General features: G+C 38.8%; 1 protein-coding gene across 1 annotated transcript in view; it reads right to left on the reverse strand.

Annotated features, from left to right (window-relative positions):
- TYR (tyrosinase) overlaps positions 1 to 12,685 on the reverse strand; it is a 55,415-nt gene that overhangs the window by 26,800 nt on the left and 15,930 nt on the right. Inside the window, exon 3 of the mRNA XM_027744611.2 lies at positions 7,881 to 8,028. Coding sequence (XP_027600412.2) covers positions 7,881 to 8,028 — 148 coding nt within the window. The remainder of the gene's footprint in view (positions 1 to 7,880; positions 8,029 to 12,685) is intronic.

The following is a 12,685-nucleotide window of genomic DNA, read 5'->3' on the forward strand; positions in this document are numbered from 1 at the left end:
TGACCTAGTGCCTACTAGCACAACTGCTGCTGTAATGAGGTGATTTTGTTAATCCTCAGGGAAGGCTACCTTGCTGCTGTGCCACAGATCCTGCTGGTGGGATGTAGATGTGCATGCTAATCAGACCTCTCTTCCCAGGAAGAGTCATGTAATATGCAAGAGGCAGGGAGAAGAGGCAACTGCCACCCAGGATGCATTGCAAAAATTTCATTAATTCCCCCAAGAGCTTTGGAGGTGGGAAGATAACTTTCCCAGGCTCAGTCTTATTGCATATACAAGTAATGGGTAACGCCCTCATGTACCTTAAGCATTACATGTGTTATGGGTATTTGTATTATAGCAATTTCTGAACTTGAGTTTAAACAAACCCTCTATGCTAGGTACTGTATAGAGATAGAAAGAAGTATTTTGAGTGTACCCATACGATTAAAAGACAAAAAGGTTCCTCAGCAGAGATGTTTGTATTATCTGGCCACTAGTCAACAGTGGGAGGCATCCCTACCCATGGCAGGGAATTGGAACAAGGTGATCTTTGAGGCCCCTTCCAACCCAAACCCTTCGATGATTCTATGAACTACTTGACTATAGTCTTGCTGACTGTAAATGAGGCTCAATAGGAGATGTCTGCATTGTAGCTCAAGAAGAGTATAGCTTAGACAATGTTTCTTTAGAGGGATAAATCAGCAGCTCCACTAGCTGTGACTGATAGAGACCTGCATGTTAACTGGTACTTGAGATGTGAGCAGGTCATCAGCTCCAATGCTGCTGCCCTCATTCACCCAGGTGCCAGCGGACAAGGTTGCTCTCTGGGGCTGGGGAGCCTAGGTAAACTACACAGTGTTCCTGCCTATTCATAGTCCTGCAGACAAAATTGTTTGTGGGGACTTCTTTGGGTATTGTGCACAATTATCCCACTTCTGTCCTCGACCTTCTGCTGCCTTCCCTGTCTGTTTCTGAAGTGGTTTTTTCCCCTCTTTATCCATCTTACATGCATTTGGCACATGCATACAGTCCCACTAAAATCATACAGTACCAACTGATACCATCCTACTGCTCCCATATATGCCATGTCATACCATGAATATGGTTCTTTTTTTTTCCTATGCAGTAGCACTTTATAATCTAGATGTTTAATTCCAAAAGTCAACCTAAATTTTATGGATATATATCCTGAGTAAGAAATGACTGTATCTCCCACCATCTCCACAATATTTCACTCAGTTGAGAAATATCAAATGATATATTAGCAAAATGAAAAGCTTTTAGGAGGTACAGTAGTGTTTGGAAGCATTAGGGGCTGTCCTGCTACATACCACCATCACAGATCTGTCCTGGAAATGGTGCAAAAATGTCTCTAGTTCAGGAGAAAATCCCAGGGGCTTTGCTCTTAAAAGCTCTACTTTCTCACCCCTTAGCATAGCAGTAGCTCAGTGATGCTCATGCTTTCACTGAGTGGGATGACTTTGACTGAGTTTCGCCTTCGTGCCAGGGACAATTATGAAGATGACTTCATCTCATATACTGCTTTTACACATGCACTTGGGAGCATACAGGGCTGGGCATAGACTGTAAGATCCTGAGCTGGCATGATGGAGAAGCCCTGTGGATTTACTGTTAGTGTAGGAGGAGGTATATTGGTAATAGCAACTCTTGACCTGCCTTTGTCCAACAGATTTCAAGTGGCTCCAAGCCATAATTCATTCAGCTCCAGAAAAAGGATGACTTTCAGACTGTGTCATCATTTTTTTACAAACATACCTCAAAAAGTGGTGAGCCTTGCTGTGGTGAGCCTTATCAAGGAATAAAATTAATCATACACTTAGTGTTTATGAAGTGATTTCTTTGTTTTTACACTGCTTTATTATTTGCCAATAATTCATTATATTACAATCTCCATCTCAGCACCTCAGTTACATGTTTTGGTGTCTCTCATTTTTGTACATCAAATGAAGAAAATTATTCCTTGGCCTTGTGCATATCTGTGTTGTCTCCCACAGGAGACAGTTCAGGATAAGGAATTATTCTTATTTTATATATTAAACAAGTCTGGAAATATAGTGTTTTCTTACAAGAATTTCTGATGATTCTTTTTGAATACCTTCTCTCCAAGTGTTCCAAATTCTTGAAGCAAATAGTTTTTAACTGCTAGAATAAGTTCCTGTTTCCTGTCAACATTTCAAAACAATAGAACAACTTGTTTTTTTCTCATCTATTTTTTGGTTTAAAAACCTTGAGATGACATTTAAGAGAAAATGAAAATGAGCTGTTTCAAAAACAGAGTAAAAATAAGGAGCTTTTATTTTGACATTTCATGGGGGTGAAAAAATAAAATTTCCTCTTGTTAAAGTGATTTTTCCAGCAAAATTACTATTGCCAGAATGCTTTCTTTTTCTTTTCTTTTTTTTTTTTCCTTGGTGGAAGAAGGGACTGGCCTAAATATATTGAGTGATGGGCATGTTGAGTGGTGAGTATATTGAGTCCACAGGGACTGAAAGTGTCCATAAAGTTGACTTAGGGAATGGAGTGTTGCTGATATGCAAATCAGGATGCGTAGATTTTGGGTTCTAATTTATTTTTTAACAGATTTCTCTATACATACTTTTCAGTTTAGCACTTCACTGATAAGCAGTGTGAGCATTTTATTGTCAGATTCCCAGATAATCCAGAGTCCGGCATTTCCTAAGATCCCAGCTCCAGCCTGCCACTGAAGCAGAAGGGTTTATTTTAGCATTCTGCATATGAGTCTATGGCAGCTGATGTTAATGCATAGCACAGAGACATTTGCCTTGATTAGGCAGAATTTTTGGCTTTATCATTGGACTCTGAAGCTGATGCGTAGGAGAGTTTCTTCTGCACCTACTTGGCAGTATGCATGTATGTCAGTGGCTGTAAATGAGTGTCTCCATTCTGTGTGTGACCTTATCTTTGGCTTGGATTACTTTTAGCAGAATGTATGTAAACACACACAAATACGTATGCACACCTCCCACTTTTGAAGATTTTGTTTATTTGATGTGAGAAATCAGTCCTATGTGATAGCAAGCAAAACAGTAACTGAAGTAACAAGATCAGAGTATGGACGTCCAACTGTGTCCTATCATTTCCACTTCATACAATTGTAAATAAAACAATTGTCATCTCCTGTTGCTCATGTTGCTTTGACACCTAAGAACCATGGTCAGAGGCAAAGAATATGCCATGTGCCTGTCGCAGTTTGAGACACAGACCAGCACAGTGAGACAGTCCCTTAATGACAGAGCATATGACATAAACACAGGACAAGGGACAACAGATAGATGCTAACAGATAGGAGGAGGACTAGGCACCCATGTAGTGAGACTGCAGTAGTCCACCTACAAAGTGAATGTTTCAGCTCACTAGCATCTGAGCTTTTTTTCAAGTGTCATGTTGAAAGGAAGAACAGTGACTGAATTTGTGGATGCACAGGGTGAACAATGCCCAGCCACGAGGATCATGGAGTGACTTGTCTGAATACAAAACAGATTTACAATAGAGATTGGTATAATGAACGTTTTGGAGGGGTGAGTTCCTTACAATGAAGAAGAAAAGATTTGGGGATGAGCAGTGAAGGACCTTCACAATAGAGACCAGTTGACCTGATGTGAAGAGAACAAAGAAGCAGTAGAAGGGCATGGACAGAGAAGAACATCTGGGCAGAGTACTGAGTTAAAGCAATGATGGTTACAGCAGTATTCTGAGCTGCGTAGTTACTCATGAAAGCTGGAGAAAACAGCTGTTGTAATGGCGGCATTGCTAGTACTGACAATCTGGGTCTAGCTGTAGTACAACATGCAAATAGTCTAACAAATACTAGACTTTAGAGATGCAAGAGAATGAAATCCTACACAGTATTGGGTTTCTCCAGAAAATTAGTGCTAAATGGTTTGTTCTAAAACCAAGGCCTTTGGAAGTCGTCCACATTATTGTAATAAACCCTGCCTGATGCTGCAAAACTTAGAAATGAGATGAGAACTGAGGTCCTATTGCATTAGCTGTTGTGCAGCTATAAAGTTGTATGGCAACTTATATTCCCCATTGCTATTTAGCTTTTCTGAGGGGAATTGTTGGGATGGAGTGTGGAAATCAAGAAGAGTAGAAGTATACAACAAATGAGAAGAAAGGTGAAAAAAACATTCAAAGGACAGAAGTGCAGGGAGAACAGATGGAGATACTATGGGCTGTAGAGATAGAGGATCTGAAAGATTCATCATAGAGGAAAGAGTTCCTTTTCAGAGCATGGAAAACACCCCAACAAGCTCAAGTGGGACTGTGGGCCCTTGCTTTCACTGCCTGTGCAGCTGTTCCTTCCAGCTTGAGTGGGTTGACTCCTCCCTTGTTATTCCCTTGTGCTGACTGTAAAGCATATCTGAATAGTAAAGAGATTTGCAATTAAGAGAAATGCTTCAGAATGCTAAAAAAGCTCTTGTTTTTGCTGAATGTATATTTCGTTGCATCTTTTTTTTTTTTTTTTAGCCATTCAATCAAAAATTAATAATTTTCAGGGTGGTCAGCTGTTTTTACCGAGCACAGAGATTTGTTCCCTAGGTCTTCTAGCTATCAAATTATATGTCAAGGAGCCTGATTAATCATTGCTAAGAAAGATGTTGCCTGGGTGTTTTCATGCTTCTGCACTGCTGAGAGGGAATGACCTAAAAAAAAGGGAAGTGTTTGTAAGCCAATGCTTTTCTTTTCACCTGAGCGATCTCAACTTCGCCTCTGCTTTGTCCATCATTCCCTCCTTTTGTGCTCAGGCCCAGGCAGGAAAGGCTGAAGGACAGCAGATGGTAGGCTGACTGTTGCTCAGTTTGGAGAGCAGCTCCTAACATTTGGCTCACACCTGTCAGCAGACTCCGTATACACTTGTTTATCCTCCTCTGTACCATATGTTTCCATGCAAAATCAGTTCCTATGATCTATTGCCTTAGTTCTATCACTCCTATTATGGTTGTAACTGAGCATTTCACAGTCATTAATGCATTTACCCTGACAGCATCCCTTTTGCGTAGGCATCTAATATCACCCACTATACAGATGGGTTAACTGAAGCTCAGATCCATAGCTCCTCGAAAGTGTCATTCAAATCAATGGGAAGGAAACACATCTCCAGGGGATGAAAGCATGGGACAGTAAGTTCCATGCTCACTTTCACCCAAAGAATTTGCAGTGGACCGAGGGAATTCCTCTTTTGGATCCTACATGGATGCTCAAAGTGCTGGACCATTCTTTATTTCTTGACACAGAGCTGTTCTTCCCTGCCTTTGCAATCCCAGCAGAACTGTGGTTGTCGATGTCCAGGTTTTTTACACACTTTGCCAGTAAAACCCGATCTTGCAACTCTCCATGTTCTCACCAAGGAACATGGAAAAAGATGCTGTCCTTGTCAGAAGATATAATTTAAAAGTCAATTAAAAGCCCATTGGCACAATGTAGTAATAGCAATCAGCTCAAAAGTATTCTGCCCAAATGAGAAAAGCTGATAAAATGTACTTCTGCTGCTCTGGATACTGTTTCTCCCTTTTCCACTATTCTTTGTATTCTTGTTTGACTCTCAGAAAATAACTTCTTTTCAGCCCTTCTGATTTAAAGTCTATGTAGGAGAGGAACAGCATTTTTTAAAATGTTCTGTATGTACCTATCAGTCACCTACTTATTAATTATAACTAAAAGCATGATTAATCTGTCATGGATAAGGCTGCTAAGTAACCAAAGTAACCGGAATCATACTAATACTTTTCTGTCACTTATACAAAAGGCAACATTATTCTCAGTTTTTACATCTGTGTGTACTAAAGTTCATATAGACAGCAGCTGCATAGCACTGGTAATGTTCTTTCTGCCACAGATGGGATGAGGTTGCATCATGCATATCTGTATTACCCCCACAGTGCCTTTGCAGTGATTTATTTCCTCAACACTAGTCCGACTTAATGAGATTGTCATTTGCAAATAATTTTGCCTTTTTAAATTGATAACAACTACATTTATGAGAAATATTTCCAGGGACTCATAATGACTACAACTGAAATTCCTCTGTCAAATTTCATGCTGAGAGGTCAGCATGAGGACCAAGTCGTTACTTAAGCCCTGCAAAGACTGGGAGCTAAGAGATATGTAGGTCTTATACAAGTGTCAGTGTCTAAGGAAAACAATTCTTTTGATATGGTACATCACAATTCTTTCTCTTCTGTGTACCTTTTGTATAAATATTCAATTGATTCCTTTTTTAATAGCCTAGATATTGAAAAGTTAATTTACAATCACCAGAGTGAGCTTTGTAACCACACTTGAAACCCTCTTGCATCCATCCTGCTGAGCAGTCAATGCATGGATATGCTAAATCACAGCTGAGCTACACTGTTTAACTTTTAAAATGTTAGGAGGAAAAGTTTTTCACATAAAAGAGTTTCAAAACTGACACCTCCAGAAGACTAATTGTGCCCCACCATATTAGGAGCAGAGAACAGGTAGGTCACCTATTTAAGGGATCATTCCACTGATGCTAAGACTTGATACCCTATCTCTCGATGTTTCAAGTGTGAAGAATGCAATCTTTTGCAATCTCACTAAATATCTAATGTATGTGTTATATATTTATAATATTATATATATTATATTATATATTTTATTATATATAGATATAAACTATATTATTTCCCCCCCTCCTTTTATATATTAAATATATATGAAGAGAAAAATCTGACTTGAATTTTGTCTTTTTTACACCTACTAGGTTTTTGGTTAAATAAGACAAAGTTTTATATAAGAGTTTTGGTGTAAACTGCCTGAAACTAAGGAACTTCAGTGCAAGATGATGTCTGCAAGTTGTAATCTGCATCCCTTCTGTGCTGCATGCCTTAGTGACCCAAATGAAGAGAGTATTTTGATTTTCATCTCAGTAAGCACCTGCATGCAGGCACAGTCTCAGTCAGTTGGCTTCTGACCATACAGATTTGTGGAAAACTCCCAAAAGCAGCGTAATAGTTTTTATTGTCCTAAACATTGCTGTAGTCAAGTCACAGTCAGTGTAGGGGGAGAAAGTAGAAGACTGATAAGAAAATATAAACTGCTCCAGAAAGTGTTGTTTGTGTAGCTTTTACTGTCCTTTGCTTAGCTTTTGTTTTTTAATTGCTCTTTATTCATCAGAGTTTAGAGTAAATGCAGTCCAGTTTAATTTTTTTGAAGCCATTAACATGTATTATAGTGGCACAGAAATTTTTAAGGTCACCATTAAATCTTGGAATGCTGCCCTTAATGTAGCAATTCCACAATTTTCTTGCAAAATTGTGCTCCTCTACTCTTTCTTATATAATAAGCATGATATCCTTCTGTTTTCTTTCTTTCATTCTGCACAGCTGCACTCTTCTCTTTCATCAAGAGACAGTCACAGTTTTGATTGTCACACTGAAATATGTATTTTTTCTTCTTCATTTATGAACGGCAGGCTTGGATTTTCCTTATGGAATAGAAATTAAAACAGCTCTGACATTTAGAATGTAAAGGAATTGCTCCAACTGATTATAGTTGTATTTCAGTGAGTCACTAACTTTTGATCCAAACTTCCTGACATACACATCCATATATATTAATCATTATGACATCATTGAAGAACTATTTTTACCTTGTTAATAAAAGCTGAATGCATTTGTCAACTTGTCAAGTTATATTTAATCCAGTGAACATACAGTCAGATTAGGAATGACATGTGCTTTCAAATAATAGCAGAGCTCAATACTACATGTCTGAAAATGTTGTGCATGTAAAGGCATGTAACATGTTTGCAGCATTAAAATGCCGTGAAAAGCATACTGTAAAAAAACCCCACAAAATGAATTAGGTTTACTAAGAAGAATTAAACCTACCTGTCAACAAATGCGTGGTGTAGTAAAAAGATAGGATCATTTGCAGAGCCTTGTACTTGGGACATGGAGCCATTCATGTAGATGTGAAGCGCATTATGCAAACCACTTTGCGATGGGTTTGATATTGCAGTCTGTGGATCAGCAAAGCCTGTAGATTCAAGAGGAAATCATATGCTGATATGACAATGTGTATAATTCTTTTTCCAGTAACAGTGAAGATCAAAGTACCTACTTTCCCTTCATTTACATTCAACTTTTTAGACAAGAGCTTAGGAAAACATGTAAAGGAGTGTTAATATATTTCAAAGGCATAGCAAAGATGAAATTAGAATAAGCTAAATTAAAACTCCTGCCATGTAGCTAATGCAGCATGTCAGCAAATGTACTGTTAAATTGCTTTATATTTTTAAATTTCTTTGTCCATTTTGTCTGGATGTTAAAAGGCAACATAATCCCTATAGATATTTAGGTGCGTACATTTATTTATGTTGAGAAAATTTATTCACTTTATTTTCATTTTGGATCTCTATACTTACAGGTTGCTAAGATAAAACAGGTTATTTTATCCCACAATATACTCGTTTATTTATTAATGTTTGTCTCTATGACTATGTCCTTTTATTGATAGGACCCAACACACTACAAACTATAATCCAACATTTACAGGAGGATTTGGTAAGTAATCAATAATCTTTCACAGTCAGACTTACAGGCCAGACTTACTTACAGGACTTCTGTTATTTTGGAGGAACTTAAAAGATGGGTTTTGAGAAGACCCAAACTCCCAAAGAGGAAATACTGGCAGATGAGTCTCTCCATTAGTTTTTATCTTGGTAGCCTGTCCATTCCTCAGCTCTGATGTTGGTAGCTCCACTCAGTGTCCCAACAACCAAGCTTATTCCCTACTTGTAAGGACTCCTAGTAAAAGCCAACTCAGCGATCTGATCCTTCTTTGGAATTTTCCCAGAGAGACAGAGCAGAAACATATGTTGTCCTCTCTGATCTATCTCTTTTATTTGGTTCCTGAAGATGTATTCCTCTCACAATTTCCATAAGCCGTAGGATGAGGAAGCGTAGTGGAGTCACATTAAGACATCTTCACAATTTAATAATCAAATAAAAAGGGCTGTGAACGATACGGTCATTGTGTTGATCTTCAGTGTTTTTCCAATATTGTTGCAGTTTATCAGGTATGCAAGGCAGGGAAAGGAAAGATCTTAGCTTTTATCTTTGTGAAATTCCTCACAGACTTTGACCACTTGCTTTATTTACTTATTTGGACTAAGAATGAGAATTTATAAAGTACTTTTGAAGTGAATCTCCCAACAGTTCTTCTATTTCATGCTGTGACACATCATAAGGCAATTTCTGACTTTGCAAAACTGGATTCCTTTTGGAGGATATCTAAAATGTACCAACTATTTGGGGACTGAACTACAGCTACTATGAAAGAATCCCTTCCCTTTCAAAACTCTCATGTGTAATGTGGAATTCAGGTCCACAGTACAAAATGGTTTGCTCTGCACTTGTTCCTCTTGGAGTCACACAAAGTATTAATTGACGTGTGGCTAGAGTTGCCTTATGAGTAAGGAAACCTGAGTTTTAGACCCAGCTAGGACTCTGATCTTCTGTGTGAAATGATTGCATTTCTTTGTCACTCTAAATTCCCTCACGGAGCTTTGTCTTGTTTATTTTTTCATACAAGGGAAGAGCATCTGACATAAATCACTGATATTTATAATAAGAATCAGATCATAACTATGGCACCTAGAAACCAGCATGCCATGCTAACCATCCATCCTTCTGATTCTAATAGTATGACAAAGCTTTTGAGAAATTCACAGAATCACAGAATATGCTGAGTTGGAAGGGACCCATAAGGATCATCAAGTCCAACTCTTGGCCCTGAACAGGACCATCCCCAAGAGTCATACCATGTGTCTGAGAGTATCATCCAAACACTCCATAAGGCTTGGTACTGTGACCACTTCCCTGGGGAGCCTATTCCAGTACCCAACCACTCTCTGGGTGAGAAACCTCTTTCTAATATCCAACCTAAACCTCCTCTGACACAACTTCAGGCCATTCCTTCGGGTCCTGTCACTGGTTACCACAGAGAAGAGATCAATGCCTGCCCCTCTGCTTCCCATAATTAGGAAGACAGAGTTGAAAACATAATTAGGACAGTTGGAGAAAGTAAAGTTGGCTTGTTATGAAAATTGTAGGTTTTTAAGGTGGAGTGAATCTGGATGTAGGAAACAAAGAGAAACAGATAACTGCAGATTTTGAGTGCATCAGATGTGGACCAGGATTATTGAAGAGCCTGCTGGGTGACATAAAGAGTAAAGGACAGATGTTCTCAAAGAGAGAACAGGGCCCACAGAAATTTTAATCATGCTGAATGCTATGTTACCTAGCTATCAAATCAGGGGGTTCAGCAGAATAAAATATTACTTATGAAGAACAATTTATATTGACAGGCTGTCCAGAACTCCTAGAAACCAATGACAACAACTTTGACTTTCTTTGCTGATGGCCACAGCACATGGTCATTGGGATCAGTCAATTTAGCAATACTAGGAAATTTCTGTGAATATTAACAAAATACGATATATCTGTATATTATTCTGAAGCAATTCTTCCACTTATATTCCAATACATTAAAAATATGTTTAAGGGAAGATAAACTTTATTCACGGTCTAGGCAGAAGGCTAGATGTTTTACATCAGATTTGGGATTCTTCTTAAATTTCTTAATGCATTGCAAACGATCTAATAATTCATAAAAAAGCACCAAATATTCATTTTGGCTCTGGTTAGCTTTTCATGGAACATCTGCACACAAACAATTTATTTTAATAATCAAAATCTCTATAATTGGGACAGCTTTAGCAACCCCACCCTCTGGCTCCCAGATAGTTGGAGTGCATCCAGTCATGACAAAGGTGATGTCACATTTATCCCTGCACATGAGAAGTTCTAATATCTGATCTCTTGTTACGAAAACTTCATATAAATTGTAAAGTTAGCAGGAATAAGGCTGCAATGTGGTGTCACTGTATTTTATTAACTTGGATCTTATTCTTTGCTCTTTTTAAAAGACTTAGGTAGAGTCAGTTATGAAGGATGCCATACTATTGAAAAGGGACGGAGTCACCTAAAATGCATATGTGAAAACTTTACTATTTTTTCAGAATACAGAAAACTTTGATGAGGTAGCTGTAGTAAAATCACCTCTATAGCAGATGTGAGACTACAGATATACAAGCAGGTGAGCTGAAATAAGAGCTCCCTGTCTCTAGATAGGGGAACTCTACTTTCTCCACCAGTCTTGCCTCATGCTGTGCCTTCCTCTCCCGAGCATAAACTGTACCTCCTCAGTCCTTCTGTGAACTGATTTCACTCACTATTCTGTCATTAAACTACCTTGGAGTGTGGGATGTCAGGGTTTTTTTCCAGGCTATTAAAATACAGTATCTCATGTAAGGATATGATGGGAACCAGTGACAGTACCAAAAAAAAGGAGGGAGAGCGGCTGAGTAATGGATGGAGGAGACTGCAGTGAGCCACTAAATCATCTGGCCAGTATAGGGAGCTGTAACATTCAGAGATCCTTTTAAACCCTTGTTTAATTATGGTGCATTAAAAATAGCTATCAGGGCATACATCACTGAAGTTTCCCCAGTGATTTCAACAAGAGAAAAATCACAGTTTTGGGGGTTCATAAACCCGATTCTGCTCCTACTTATAACACTGTTAATCAGCAACGGTGATTCAGTGGATTTGAAGTAGCTTCACTGGGCCAGGCTGAATTAAATTAGGTGGGAATTGAGACCAAACTCTACTATAGGGGAAGCTAATGATGCTACTCAAAATTAAGGCTGCCTGACAGATTTTAGGTTGGTTTATAGGAGGTTCTCACAGAACATGCAATTAGGTCAAGTGTATGTCCTTTAATAGAGTATTTAATTATATTAACTGTAGATTTTACCATCTACTAGTAGAGACCACAGAACTCCATGCACAGTCAAGTGCAGAGCTTTATGTGTTGAAAGCAGGTAGTGTTTTCCTCAGTTGCTCATTAACCACTGGCTGAAGCACTGTAACTGCACTTAGCAGGTGTGCAGAGCTTGGAGAGCATTGGCACCATTCAGTGCCACAGAAACAGAGGAACCATTCAAAAAATCCTATCTCCTTTGATTATCTTGGGGAACTACTTAACATCTATGGCATGCCTAACATCAGTTAGATATTCATAACAGTTTTGCAGGTGGTTTTCTTAACTGCAAAACTTTTTTCTTACAAAATAAATTTTAGTTTTGTATGACTTTCTAGGCCAGTGGTAAGGAGAGCTGGTACTTTAAAGGTCAAATTCTGCTTTGTATGTTGCATGTTGAGGGGATTGAATGCACCCTCAGTCAGTTTGCGGACAACAAGTTGGACAGAAGTGTTCATCTCCTGGAGGACAGGAATCACAGAAACACAGAATCTCAATTAGGTTGGAAAAGACCTCTGAGGTTGTCAAGTCCAACCTATGACCTAACACCACCATGTCAACTAGATCATTTCACTAAGTGCCATGTCCAGTCTTTCCTCAAACACCTTCAGGGATGGTGACTCCACCATCTCCCTTGGCAATCCATTCCAATGTTTAATCACCCCTTCTGTGAAGAAATTCCACCTAATGTCAAACCTAAACCTTCCCTGGTGCAGCTTAAGACTATGTCTTCTCATCTTGTCACTAGTTTCCTGGGAGAAGAGGCTGATCCCCACCCAATTACCACCTTCTTTCAGATGCAGAGAGT

This window comes from Pipra filicauda, unplaced genomic scaffold, assembly GCF_003945595.2.
Source record: "Pipra filicauda isolate LSUMZ 115617 unplaced genomic scaffold, ASM394559v2 scaffold141_size4267151_pilon, whole genome shotgun sequence".
Lineage (NCBI taxonomy): Eukaryota > Metazoa > Chordata > Aves > Passeriformes > Pipridae > Pipra > Pipra filicauda.